Here is a 15,139-nt window from a genome sequence, read left to right on the forward strand (position 1 = left end):
TTCCTTTACTTCATTCTCTACTATTACTACAAGTGAAATAATTGTGGATCTTTTAAAACATGTTATGAATGCACCTGTGCAGCTGCTGGGTGACCTGGAAACGTGAACTGTGTGGGGTCCTGAGGACCGAGTTTGAGAACCGCTGCTCTAGTCTGACCACAGTCTTACCTAGTTTCATCTGAAGAATCTCTTATCAAAATCTGCAGACTGTCCCCAGCCATAGCCAAGATGATTGCTCCTGTGAGGCACATTAATTGGGAATTTTTCATTTGGCGACGCTGGGGAGAAAACCATATAAACCACAGGATTATTACTATACTGTAACTGTTATCATGTGAACATACTGTACACTCTAAGGTAACAATGTCATTGTTTCATAGTTCTGGAGATAACCTGACTATGTTCATTATACAGTATAATCGGCGGGGGCCAGCGGCGAGGAGCTCCCTTAGAAGGGGACGGGTGAGCATCTCGTGCGCGCGCCCCCTTCCGGCAGCTGGTGGGGGCTGGCGGTTGACGATCCGATCGCCAGACCCTCGCTGGAAGAGAGCGGCTCCATCTTTATTATGCATCCTTAGAGCTTCATTTTATTTTGCAGTAGACTGTTACTGTACCACTTCTAACTTGTATCAGACCGGTTGTATTTTTTTTATTATTTCAATTAAAAATTTTATAAAAAAAAAATAATTGTACAGAAAAAAAATGAATTGCTGTGAACGAAATAGCATTTTTGTTTCACTTGTTTGATAACTAGATTACTAAACAGTGAAAGGTCCAGTATACAAAGTATTCAAGGGAATGATAGAGAAATGATCTTCAGCAAAAATCCATTACAGTATCAATAAACTGCACAGCTACAGATAGAGCAGCTCTCAATGGAGTTACTTCTGGCAATACAATTGGCAATTGCCACCCCGTGCCAGCCACTGTCTTTCGACAAGACGCTCGCGCACCACATTCTGTCGGAGCCCTCCGCCGGCTCCCCGCAGCTCCCCGCAGCCTCCACCCAGCAAGGCAGCGGGGAGCAGCTTCCCAGCCAGTCCCCATCAGATGGAGCTCCTGTCCGCCAGCCTGACAGGCGCTCCATCTGTATGACTAAATCAATGACAAAAATTTGACGAAAATGTTCGTCAAGATCCAGACTAAAACTTGACTAAGACAAAATTAAAAATTTTGACAAAAAAATTTACATTTAATTTCATCAAATTTTAGGAAAGTGACTAAGACTTAAACTAAATAAAAAAAAACCTGAGGAAATTAACACTGCAATGGACTATAATGTATAATGCATTTTATTTGTAGGAACCCATATCTTAATTACTTGCTACACCATGATTATCTTTCCTACTGATTATCTTTCAATCATTATGTCTCCCTGTAATGTTCTCTCTATCCACCTTATCAATGAGTGTGCTCAATGTTGATAATATGGCTAAAGCTCAAATTTATTTATATTTACATAAAAAAAGCTAAACAAGTAATAAAATGACTCAAATTTAAAGTAAGAAGTACTTATGTGAAGCATACACCTATCAGATGTGTACATGGAGAGCAAGAAGATCTATAGCAACCTCTCTATAAGGACTGTGGAGACCGTTTCTTCCAATGAAGCTTTGAAGCTTTCACTGTCTACACATTATGCTATTATTTACTTACTTTTATTAAAACCAAACTAGTTGTCAATACATGAATGGATGACTATGAAAATATATATATATATATATATATATATATTTAGCTTATACATATATATATATATATGCTATTGATAACAGCAATATTTACAGTAGTGTAGTCTTACCTTATACTGAGGGGAATTGCAGACTATCGGGTTTGCTCTCCGCTAGTGATCGTCTCTGTTGGACCTACTTCCGTGCGTTGTCCTTTTATGCTGTCATCCAGCCCCCAGTTGATGAGTAGGTAGGTCAACAGAGCCTCTCATTTTAGACTTACAAGTCATTATAATTTACATTCCTTTTCATTTCCTGCATATCTCTAACAAGGCGACAGTACTGTGGCACATGCATCGTCTACTAGGGGCTGGTAGACTAATCATTTTATTCTCATGCTAGATGTTGGACAAGAGAAAAGGTCATTGAAAGTTGTCAGATGGAATCGTTGGTTTGGTATTGAAGTCAGTGCCCAAAGGTAGAATGATAACTCTATATGTTCCTGACTAATGGGCATTCAAAACCACATGCCAAGTATATTTAGGGGTTACTAGTGCCTTTTAAAACCAGGGTGACAACAAATATAAAGTGTGATGAAAACAAATATTATTTATTATTATTTATTTATTAATTTATTAACAGTTTCTTATATAGCGCAGCATATTCCGTTGAGCTTAACAAAAGGAGACAGTGATACAACAAACAGGGTATTTACAGATAGTCAAAAGGTAGGAGGGCCCTGCTCGCAAGCTTACAATCTATAGGGAAATAGGCATTGATACATAAGGATAGATACTGTATTCTTTACTGCATCGATTCCACCAGAATGCAAGGTTCCGTGACTGGTTCTGGAAGTTGATAAGCTTGCCGGAAGAGATGAGTTTTCAGGGAACGTTTATAGGTTTGGAGACTGGAGAAGAGTCTTATTGTGCTTGGGAGGGCATTCTACAGAGTGGGTGCAGCCCAAAGAAAGATGAGAGACGCAGATCTTGGGAGGAGCGTAGAGGTCGGGTTGGAAGATACTTTGAGATAAGAGAAGATATGTATGTTGGTGTAGTTTGGTTTATGGCTTTGTGTGTAAGTAAAATAATTTTGTATTGAATACAGTAGAATACAGGTAACCAATGAAGTGACTGACAGAGTAGCTTTGCAGACGATGAACGTCTGGCTAGGAAGATTAGCCTCGCAGATGCATTCAGATGCATTCATGATGGACTGTAGTGGGGAGAGTCTGTATTGGGGCCAATAAGGAGACTATTGCAATAATCAATGCGTGAGATGATGAGAGCATGGATTAGAGTTTTTGCAGTGTCTTGTGTAAGGTAAGGGCAAATTTTTTATAAGTCTTTTAGAGGCATGTGGCATGATTGAATGTGGGGTACAAAGGAAACTTCAGAGTCAAGGATAACACCTAGGCAGCGTGCTTTAGAGGTAGGAGTGATTGTCATATTCTCAACAGCAATAGAAATATCAGGTTGGTAACTACTATTTAAAGGCGGAAATATAATTAATTCTGTTTTTGATATACAGGTACACCACCGATTTTCCGGCATCATCGGTTCCAGCACTGAGCCGGATTACCGATTTTGCCGGATTTTCGGTGGTGTACCCTGAATGCAGGGAGAGCCCCGCAGCGTGACCCGCCGCAGCTTGATTCCCCCTCCCCAACCCCCCGCAGCTTGTATCACAATTACAAGCCTCCGCAGCACATCTCAGGCTCACCTCATCCGCACGGCGCCGCCCGTCCCCGCAGCGTTACTATCCCCTTCCGCACTGCAATACACTCCCACTTCCCTTCTAAGCCCTCCTGCTGCTTCTGCTGCCGTCCTAAGCCCTCCCACAAATTATTTTACAGACAAAACATATTAACTCCTACCTTCCCCCTGGCACCCGATGTGTCCGGATTAAAAGAGGTTCCGGACCATCGGTTTCCGGAAAATCGGGGTTGTACCTGTATTAAGTTTGAGGTGGTGAGATGACATCCAGGATGAAACAGCAGAAAGGCATTCAGAGACATGGCTCAATATAGATAGGGACAGGTCAGGGGAGGATAGGTAGAGCTGAGTATCATCCTCATACAGATGATACTGAAATCCAAAAGAGCTGATTAATTTGCCAAGAGATGAGGTATAGATTGAGAAAAGCAGAAGACCTAAAACTGAACCCTGAGGTACTCCAACTGACAGAGGTAGCGAAGAGGAGGTAGAATCAGAGAAACGAACACTAAAGGAGCGGTTAGATAGGTAGGATGAGAACCAAGAGAGGGCTGTGTCTTTAAGACCTAGGGATTATAGTGTTTGTATGAGAAGTGCACATACTTCATTTTAATTTGTGGGATCAAATTAAGTAAATGCGTCAGAGGGCTCAGGTATGGAATTGAGCATATCACCAACTGAGTTGGAGGATACAATTCATCTCTGATCTTGTCAATCTTATCCCTGAAGTAGGAAGCAAGATCTTGTGCATCGATAGTGGCTGGTGGCTTGGGTGAGGGAGGGTTGAGAAGGGATTTAAATGTATTATAAAGACTTTTGGGTTAGAATCTTGAGCAGAAATGACAGTTTGGAAATATGTTTGTTTGGCAGTTTCCAGGGTACAACTATAGGACTGGTAGATAGTCTTATATGTAAAGAAATCCATTGGACTGGGAGATTTTACGCCATTTACGCTCATCTTTCCTTGAGAGATTTTGTAGGTGTCTTGTTAATTTAGAGTGCCATGGTTGGCATCTAGGCCTACGTGGAGTGTGGTGGGTAACTGGAGCCACTTCATCCAGGGCTGTTTTGAGAGTTAGGTTTAGGTGTGATACCACCATCTCAGGAGTAGTGAATGCAGAAATAGGAGCAAGCTGTTGTTGCAGAGAGGAGGAGAGTACTTGAAAATTAATATAATTATTATTTCTGCGGGCTTGAAGTGTTTTATCCATTCCTTTCCTCTATTAGATGCTTAATGCCTATGCCCCATAATATGAGAAAATGATAAACCCCCTTGAGTGGTAATGACATTATTCATCACAACAGCAGGACTTTGACCCAACTAGCAGGACTACTGGAACCTAAATACTGTACCATTTACAGCAGGGAGAGGGCGATCATGCCACAGCATTTCTTCCATGCTGTTTTTATTTAGAAGATGCCTCCGTATGGGGTGCACTTAACCTTAGTGATTATCATCATCCATATCATTTATTTATTTGATGCCACAAGCGGTCCACGGCACCTTAGAATCTGTCAGTGATTGACAGTATGCTGCCAATTGGGCATGGGTAGAGGGCGGCAACAGCCTCCGTTACTCAAAATAGAAGGAGTGACAAGGCCAGAATCTCCATCAGAAGATGCAGATGTCCTGGTTCCTTGGTAGCTACTGTGGCGACCAGCTTGCGTGGCCCCATGGGTCCCTCAGCCACCAATGCTGTCTGAGATGATCTGATACTGCATCCTAGAGAGAGAGAGAGAGAGAGAAAGAGAGAAAGAATGATCCATGCCCATGGGTCCTTCTCTCTCCCTCTCCTTTGTTTACCTTTTCCTGTAACTCGGAACATGAGGAACTGACACTGGGGTGTGGTATAGAGTTCCAACAGTCGGGATCCCGACAGTCATTAGCCCGACTGGCCAGACTCAGACAGCATGGCGAGCACAACAAAGCCCCTTGCGGGCTTGCTGAACTCGCCACGCTGTGGGCACAGTGAAGGTCGTGGACGCCCATGAGGGAGAATAACCAGTGGCCGTCGGGAACCCGTCTGTCGGTGTTTTAACAGTCGGGATCCCGACGTCAGGTAAATGATTGTCGGGATCCCGACTGTCGGGACCCCGTCCGGCCCCCCTGACACTGATGCAGTGAAGGGACTGTTATAGTGCATGTACTTGTGCTAAATTGTCTTGTACTGTAATTTGTTATCTGTTTTTGCTCATTTGTGTATTGCTAGGCGCTGCGGAACCTTTGTGGCGCCATATAAATAAATGATGATAATAATAATAGTGGTTGATGGGATAAAGAGGGAAAATGTGTATTCTGTTGAAAAATACAGAAATAGCTACTATTAGATATTGCCTTTCATGGACTTTCATTCTCAGAATATGCTTTGCCATATGTGATGGTCTCCTCCTTGATGATGAACTGCACATATTGCTAATAATTGTAATGGCTGTTTGGGGCACCTGCTTGCTTGTTTCAAGTTACAAATGAATGTACTCACTGTGTGATTGGATGGGCACGGCTTCATAGCTGACGGAATAAGTCCAATACCATCCATTAGAAGCTCGCCATCGAATGTCTTACTCGCCGGCTGTGATGGATAAAGGCATATCTGGCCTGGCGCTGATGTCACACACCCTCACCTAAAATGATTGGTCACCCCTGTGTTTTTCTAGGCACACTTAGAGGTTATTTCTGGCATGCCTGCCTTTTCCTTAGCACTCCCACTGAACGGCCGGTTATCTCCCGACCCCCCCCCCCCCCCGACACCTATTTCCTGTCAATCACCTTGCAAATGGCTACCGAAGGAGAAAAGTAGCAGGATTTCTTGGCTAGCAGGCTTCATGCATGCACATTTTGGCTCATACGCATGCGCATTGTATTGATGATTGGTCGATGTGCTAATTGCACGGTAGCGATCCGGTCTGAATAGGGCCCTAATGGGGATACATACATTGAGATCTGTGCTAGCATTTTGCAATAAGCGATTTATGGTAGACGGTTTCCCATGAACTTCAGGGTAAACCCCTATAATGTGAGGAACCCACCTGCTGAGGTTACCTTGACATTTGGTGGGTAGGCTCATAATATTGGCTAATTTTATGCCAAAAACCTTGTATATGATGTGTAATTATTCCATTTACTATTATTGTAATGGCGGACTTGCTCTCCTGTTTAAATGCTCCTACTGTCTATAGACTTCTATGCTGTAACTATCAGACGCCTTTCACAATTGCTCCAGCAGGAGAGGCTAAAACTATGTTATGGCATGGCTTTCTCAGCTATTATTATAGAGAGCGGCCATTATGCCTAATGGAGATTATTCCAGATAGAACTGTTCTTGTGAAGTTTAAGACATCAAATTGTTGCTAGAACCCACAGTATGTCACTGTGTAGAAGACACATTGCTTTTAATTTTATGATGACTGTCACATTCATATGGTCATTAGATCTGTTAGAGAATGTCAATATATTACACAAATAAGGATAACAAGGATGAAAATAAATACAGGTGACATTAATGCGCCAAAGAACCATTGCTCTGTTTATTCCATCCTGTGGCCCCTGAAGCCCTCCGCTAAAGGTTGAGCCAATTAGCCAGAGTGACGCATTTATCCCAAAGCTCATTACCCCAAAGGAATGTTTAAGTATTATTAATATAATCTTGTGAATAAATGTCATGGGTAATAATGAATTGCTGAATACTGAGTGCTAGTGCATTCAGAGGAAATGATGAAAATAGTTTTAGAACAGCCACAGATATACTGTAGATATTATTTAAATATATTTCCAAACTTTTTAATCTCCAAAACCATCTACTTGCGCACTCACAACTTTTTGGGCTATGCTTGAAAATGTGATTCAGTGGAGAGTGACAAACGATTAGCCAATCAGGTCCCAACAGTCATTTTAACCCCATCCTGTAACATGGCAGTTGGGAGCTGACACTGGTTGTTTATCACTCTCCAATTTATCACGTTTTGAAGCTTGGTGCATTAGGCCCCATATTTATTTGATTTATTTACAGTTTCTTATATAGCGCAGCAGATTCCGTTGTGCTTTACAATTGTAAACAGAGATAAAACAAACTGGGTAACAACAGACAAACTTGGAGGTAGGAGGGCCCTGCTGCAAGCTTACAATCTATAGGGACATAGGAGGAAAACACAAGGTCAGGCACTAGTAATAGCATAGGTTGTAGGTCCAGAAGGGAAGCTATATAATACATAAGTGCCTCAGAAGGTAATTCATATGGAACTTAAATATGATAGGCTTGCCTGAAGAGGTGAGTTTTCAGGGATCGCTTGAAAGTTTGGAGGCTACTGGAGAGTCTTATTGTGCGTGGAAGGGCATTTCATGGGGTGGGAGGAGCCTGATAAAAGTCCTGTAATAGTGAATGGGAGCTAGTGATCCGTGCAGAAGAGAGACGCAGATCTTGTGCAGAGTGGAGTGGTCAAGATGGAGATATTTTGAGATAAGTAAAGAGATATAAGCTGGTGCAGTATGGTTAATAGCTTTATATGCTAGCAGAAGGGTTTTATATTGAATACGGTAAAACACAGCTAACCAATGGAGGGACTGGCAGAGCAGATCAGCAGACAATGAGCATCTTGCTAGGAAGATCAGCCTAGCAGCAGCATTTAGAATGTTCTTGGATAGACCAGTTAGGAGACTATTGAAATAATCAATGCGGGATATAATGAGTGCATGGACAAGAGATTTAGTAGTGTCTTATGTGAAATAGGGTTGCATTTTGGATATGTTTTTTAGATGCATGTAACATGATTTGGTGACAGAATGAATGTGGGGAACAAAGGACAGTTCAGAGTCGAGGATGATCCCTAGGCAACGAGCTTGTGGAGTAGGGTAGATTTTCGAGTTGTCAACAGTGATGGAGATATCAGGATGGTAACTGTTCTTAGCTGGTGGGAATATAAATGATTCCGTTTTGTAAATATTGAGTTTGAGGTGGTGAGAAGACATCCAAAATGAGATGGCAGAGAGGCATTCAGAGACTCGGCCCAAAACCACTGGTGACAACTCTGGGGTTGATAGATAGATTTGAGTATTATCCGCATATAAATGATACTGAAATCCGAAAGAGCTGATGAGTTTGCCAAGAGGTGAGATATAGATTGAGAAAAGCAGAGGACCCAAGACTGAACCTTGTGGAACTCCGACTGACAGAGGTAGTGAAGAGGAGGTAGAGTCAGAGAAGCGAACACTGAAAGAGCGATCAGGTAAGATGTGAACCAGGAAAGGGCTGTATCATTAAGACCTAGGGAGTGCAGTTATGACTGATGGTGATGCTTTTGTTGTCTCTACACAGTGTACAGTATGGTATGAAGTCATTATGCCAACATTCAGACTGTTGATACAAAAATGCAGTGTCGGGCTTGGGTGAGAAGGCCCACAAGGGGAATGCAGTAATAGGGGCCCTTAAAGGGGTGTTGACAGTTACCATAGAGGCTTGGCTAGCAATTAAAGTGTGCATGGTATGGGCACTTTAAAAAAAGTAGGGTTATGGGTTAGGGCCCCTTATCACCAATGCCACCATTCTAAATATCAACATTACAACACCACAACCAATGTGTCTTTTCTAAGCTCACTCATTTCCCAATATATTAGCTGAAAGCAAATAATTAGTGAGGGCAAACAGTATATTGTTTATTCTGTATCAGTAATAGTAATAAGAAAAAGGATGCTACAAATAAACTATTATTATTATTATTATTATTATTATTATTATTATTATTATAATGAATGTAATAATTATGTATTGATTGCTCTCATTATTACTTATAGCCTAACCTGAGGTAATTAACAGATAATCATGTGTTGTATGATCGACCATTGGCAAATTTGTAGATGACTGCAAGTAGTTAGCCCCCACCCAGACAGAGTGATAACCTGCCCTGTGTAAATCTGCAAGTTATTTAAATATCGCTACCCAGTATCCTGTTGCACATCAATACGCAATTCACTCACCATTAACTTATTTGGTACTTGTTTCCTAGCACGGCCACAAATCTTATGGATCGTGTACCTTTAGTTAAGGTACACGATCCATAAGATGGACCCGATTTCCTTTGAAATCAGGTCCATTTGGCCGGCTAGGATAAAATATCGGGGGCATCGCGTCGGTCGGGACCGTTAACAATGGTCCCGACGCGACCGACGCGATGCCCGCGATTTCCCCATAGGCTTCAATGTTAAAAAATATTTTAACATTGAAATCGTGTCGGGAAAGGTAAAATATCGGGGGCATCGCGTCGGTCGGGACCATTAACATAGGTCCCGACGCGATGCCCCCGATTTTTACATAGGCTTCAATGTTAAAAGATTTTTTAACATTGAAATCCTGAAAAAATGTGAAAAATGTGAAATGGGCCAATATGACCCATTTCACATTTTAGATGTCCCCGTCGTCACCCCACGATAGACGCCAACCCGAAGCGTGGCGAGCGCAGCGAGCCCGCGAGGGGCGGCGGTGCGCGTCCTCCGACCTTTTCATTCCCCTACTATCCACGTCGGCGTGGAGTTGAGAATAGAATAGTGTGGCGAGCGCAGCGAGCCACCGAGCCCGAAGCGTGGCGAGCGCAGCGAGCCCCGCGAGGGGACGCGGATACCTTCACAGTTATACGCGTCCCCTCGCGGGCTTCACAGGTGTCCGTGGCGACGCGTTTACCTGTGAAGTCCGCGAAGGGACGTGTTTACCTGTGAAGGTATCCGCGTCCCCTCGCGGGGCTCGCTGCGCTCGCCACGCTTCGGGCTCGGTGGCTCGCTGCGCTCGCCACACTATTCTATTCTCAACTCCACGCCGACGTGGATAGTAGGGGAATGAAAAGGTCGGAGGACGCGCACCGCCGCCCCTCACGGGCTCGCTGCGCTCGCCACGCTTCGGGTTGGCGTCTATCGTGGGGTGGGGTGTACGCCGTGACATTTGGGGGGGTTGGGAATATTTTACATTGAATCCAATGTAAAATCGGGTCCCAGGGACCCGATTTACATTTAATTCCAAAAAAAAAATCGGGTCCAAAATCGGTCGGTCGCGACGATCGCATCGCATGCGACCAAATCGCATGCGATGCGATCGACCCGATTTTTCCGACACGACCACCCCGATGTAAATCGGTGTGGCCGTGCTAGGAAACAAGTACCACTTATTTTACTAGTCTGTGCAAATTGTGAGTAACTCTGACCGATACACAAGTCTGCCACAGAGACAGGCTGAACCAGGCCAGCGCTGACGTCACACACCCTTCCCTGGGCATGACTGCATTTTTTTCCGACACTCCCAGAAAACGGCACATAATTATTTCACTTTTTGTCACAACACTTTTTATTTACAGGTGATGGGGATGGCCATGGGGACCAGATTCGCCCTCAGCTATGCCAACCTATACATGGGAGAGGTGGAGGAGACCCATGTATGGGGGGAGGCTGGGGGTCGAGTCTGGTCTTCTATGGCGGTTACATCGATGATTTCATTATAATTTGGGATGGGGACCACTTATCAGCCACTCAATTTGTTAATTCACTTAATTCCAATCAATATAATTTATCCTTCATGCACACTTTTAATTCTAGATCTGTTAATTTCCTGGACGTGACTCTAGAGGTGAAGGAAGATAGAATTAGTTAATCAAATTACATAAAAACTGTTAATACTAATTCTTACATTCATTTTAAAAGTGCACACTATGCACCCTGGAAATTGAATATTCCCAGGGGCCAATTGATGAGCCTAAGACGCAATTGCACTGATATATCCACTTTTTCTCAACAAGCAGAGGAACTGTTAGAATCCTTCAGAGAAAAAGAATATCCTGAGGAATTACTAACTAAATCCCTCTCTGAAGTTAAAAATAAAAAATTGTATACTTTTAATTATAAAAAAGAGCAGCACACCTGGAATTATATGGCAGACTTAGCAACACCCCATGAATTATATAGCACTCTTGGCTCTCCCCTGGACTACAGCGCATTTAACAGCCCTTGCAGTAAAAAAAAAAAAAGTGGTCTGATACAGGACACATGGGGGCACCCCTGGATGGATACAGTACACATGCGGGCACCCCTGGGCTGATACAGCACATATGTGGGCACCCCTGGATGGATACAGTACACATGGGGGCACCCCTGGACTAATACAGCACAAATGGGGGTACCCCTGGACAAATACAGCACACATGTGGGCACCCCTGGATGGATACAGTACACATGCGGGCACCTCTGGCATGATACAGCACACATGTGGGCACCCCTGGACAAATACAGCACACATGTGGGCACCCCTGGATGGATACAGTACACATGCAGGCACCCCTGGACTGATACAGCATCCCTTATACTGGGCACTGGCAGCAGTAATTAAAAAAAAACTTTGAATTTTTTATTTATTTAAATAATGCAGCCCCCTCTGTAGCACTAGCAGCCCCCTCTATGCATTATCCCCCCCCCCCCCCCCCCCAGCAGGTTTCCCCCTCACACCCCTCAGCAGACAGCACGGACACATCCGTGCTGTCTGAAATCATCAGCCTGTTTGAAAATGGCGCCGACCGCTGGAAACTATATATCCCCAGGTCTCGCGAGAATCCGACCCGGGTTGATGACACTTTAGCCTCCATTTGGGCTCGGAAAGATGGCGGGAACCGGCGAACTCCTCGAATCCGGCCTCGGATCAGGTAAGTTCGGGGGGGTTCGGATCTCTAGGATCCGAACCCGATCATCTCTAATTAAAACTGTGTTTTTTTAAATTATAAATGTAAAAGAATGAAGCACGCATCTGGGAAAGAATAACAGTTGCTTAGCAACTAGATGTTGATTAATGACTGCCATAGGATATTTGTTCCGGGATCACGTGATCGCGGACGTCAGAATGACCTAAGACTCTACTCAATATTCATCCCCTCAGGAACATGTGATATATCACATGACTATAGGATCAATGCCTAAGTGGCGGCAGACGCCCGCTCCCCTCCCTTCAGTACTACGTGCGATCACACGTGACCAAAACAATTCTGGAGGGACGGTAGATGCCCGCTCTCCTCCCCCTAGTGTCACGTGTCATCCCATGTAAATAGAGGTTGCTGAGCAACTGAATATACAATGATATAGCTGGGCTGACAATATGATATTTGTATACACTTCGTACCTCTTTCTGAAGAATCAACATATATGATTGCCTAACTGGGTAAGCGATCTAACCTCTGGATATACTTATAAAAGATGATCACTTAGGCAAATACCGTTTTTTTAACGGTTATCCATGTAAGACATCTCTGAGTCATGTGACCAGTTTGGGAAGTGTGCTCTACTAATTAATAGATTATTCAACAGATGTGTGCTTCTTCTTATGCATACTTCTCATATTTTTGAGTCTCAAACTTTTTAGAAATGTTATAATATGTGTTTTTTATGACTGCCTCCACCTGCATATAATAGATGAGTTTAAATTTTCATGACGGTTCTTTTAATTTGGTTGGGAATCCATCCAGGTGTAATATTTTATCAATTAGGGGAGTTATATATATTCCACTACTTCACACACAGTATTTACTTTCTCCTGAGGAAGCCGGAAGCATATTAATCCGGGGAAACGCGTTGAGTTTATTTACTGGATATACCAACAAGCGATATTCCTCAGATGAATTTTAATAGCTATCTTCCAATCCTGCTACTGGATCCATACAATCTCCTGAATACCTAGGGCACTACCAGCACCACTAGAGACTGTGTGCTCTAGGCTCTAGAGAAGTGACATCTTCATTTCTTCTAGGTTATCTCGCCAGATCCCTAAAAGTCACCAGAGACCCCGTGGGTGCCATCAGAACATTCTGAGCTCTTGCAATTATAGAGCACTTCTGATTGGATCTACCCTTATTGGAAGGATACAAATATTTGATTTATCGCATCCGACAGCTTCTTCAAAGTTGGTAACACAATTTGGAGCACATCTCTTCTAATGCCACCAACCCTAAGCAACTTTTTAACACATTTAAGTCTCTTCTTTACCCTCCCCCTCCTCCCCCACCGGCTAACCTCAGTGCACAAGAATTTGCCTCCTACATTAAGGACAAGATTGATAACACCAGAGATGAAATGGTATGCTCTTCCTCAACCTCTAACCCACTTTTTTCCCCTGCTGAACCCTCTGGCACTTTTTCTTCATTGGAGCCCACAAATGAAAAGGAAGTATCCACACTCTTCTTATCCTCCTACAAAAACTACCTCTCATCTTGATCCTATACCTGCAAGTCATTCAAACTCTATCTCCTGTGCTTATTCCAACCTTAACTAAAATCTGCAAACTCTCTCTTGCTACTGGTACTTTTCCTTCTCTAAACAAGTTCTGAAAATTAGAAAAACTGTTAGTGCTAATATGGTTGGAGTTCGCCTATCCTGGGTAATGGGATAGATTCAAGAAAAAGACTGCCCTAAGGCGGTCAGAGGGCGCTGTTAATGGGATGTGAGTCAAGTGAAGCTGCTACTTAAAGGGACTGAGTAGGTCCCTAAAAATACGAATAAAGGAAAAAGAGAGAAGTAGCGCTTACCAATGAGGAATATCAATGTAAAAAACATTTATTACACATATAAAAAAATTGCATGAACATGATGGACAATAAAAATATATACAATATAAAAGCTCTGGTTGGCCCTCTCTATGTGCCATTGTGCAGGAAATATTGGTAGGATCCGTCCTATTTGTGCCGTTTTAGTAAAAGTCCCAATTGGACCAATGCAGTTCTTTTGAACAGAGATATAATTAAGCTTTCCACTGGATTCAAATGAGCGTGATAGAAGATGGGTATAATTACCACTGACTGTCCCTTAGGAGTCTTGTATCCATGTAGGACTGCTGAACAAGCTGTGATCTCCGTGAAGGGGGTTGGTGGAATCTTCTCCGCTTGGGAATCGCAATAACTTGTGGAGAGCCAGGTGGATGGTCTCGGTATGCAACTTTCTCCAAAGGTGGGGAGATGAAAGACAGCTGGTTGGATCCAAAACTGGTGTACTACAAGCGTACCCGTAAATTTTAGTTATAAGCTTATCAAGGTTTCTTTAAGGGTGGGTGGCGTACCGGTACTCACGATAGGGTTGACGGTTGAACACACATATAGTGATATCTTTTCAGTTGTTTGAAGTAAAAAAGATTTTATTCACAAATAAAAATGATAAAACACAGAGTGTCCTAGGGTCAACACTCAGGTTTCCAAGGGTCCGGACCTGGAACATGTGCGGACTTCTAGTCATACACTTACCCACTTCTCTGGAGAATAAATCACTAGTGCAGGAACAACATGTTTCGAGACATCTGTCTCTTCCTCAGAATTCTGACTAGTGTGATGTCCCTCTTCAGATTTTATACCCTGTTTGTCCAGGACTTCCGGTTCTGGACCTCCATGACCGGAAGTCTCATCCTCCCATGTCATTACACATAACCCCACTATTTCATTACTCCCGTGAGGAGAGCGCCCAAATCCTGAGTAGACCACAAACTCCACTTTTCCTTCTCTGTTCAAACATGCAGTGATTACTCCCATTCTGAAAAAAACACAATTCTGACCCTAACTCTTTCTCTAACTACCATCCTATCTCTCAGCTCCCTTGCCTCTCCAAGCTACTGAAGAGACTTGTCTACTCTCGCCTCACACAATTTCTTAACTCTCACGCCCTATTAGACCCACTTCAGTCAGACTTTCGTTCCCAGCACTCCACTGAGACAGCACTAAAGTGGTGAATGATCTGGCAACTGCTAAGTCTAAAGGCCA

The 15,139-nt window shown here is 43.3% G+C and overlaps 1 protein-coding gene across 1 annotated transcript in view; it reads right to left on the reverse strand.

Annotated features, from left to right (window-relative positions):
• Positions 1–14,800, reverse strand: part of LOC146058532 (uncharacterized) — a 31,543-nt gene extending 16,743 nt beyond the window's left edge. The window contains exons 1-2 of the mRNA XM_083170818.1: positions 14,630–14,800; positions 169–278 (exon numbers count right to left, since the gene is read on the reverse strand). Of these exons, the coding sequence (XP_083026944.1) occupies positions 169–278; positions 14,630–14,800 (281 nt within the window). The remainder of the gene's footprint in view (positions 1–168; positions 279–14,629) is intronic.
• Between the last annotated feature and the right edge of the window lie 339 nt (positions 14,801–15,139).

Source organism: Crinia signifera, chromosome 2 (genome assembly GCF_055691185.1).
Source record: "Crinia signifera chromosome 2, ASM5569118v1, whole genome shotgun sequence".
Classification (NCBI taxonomy): domain Eukaryota; kingdom Metazoa; phylum Chordata; class Amphibia; order Anura; family Myobatrachidae; genus Crinia; species Crinia signifera.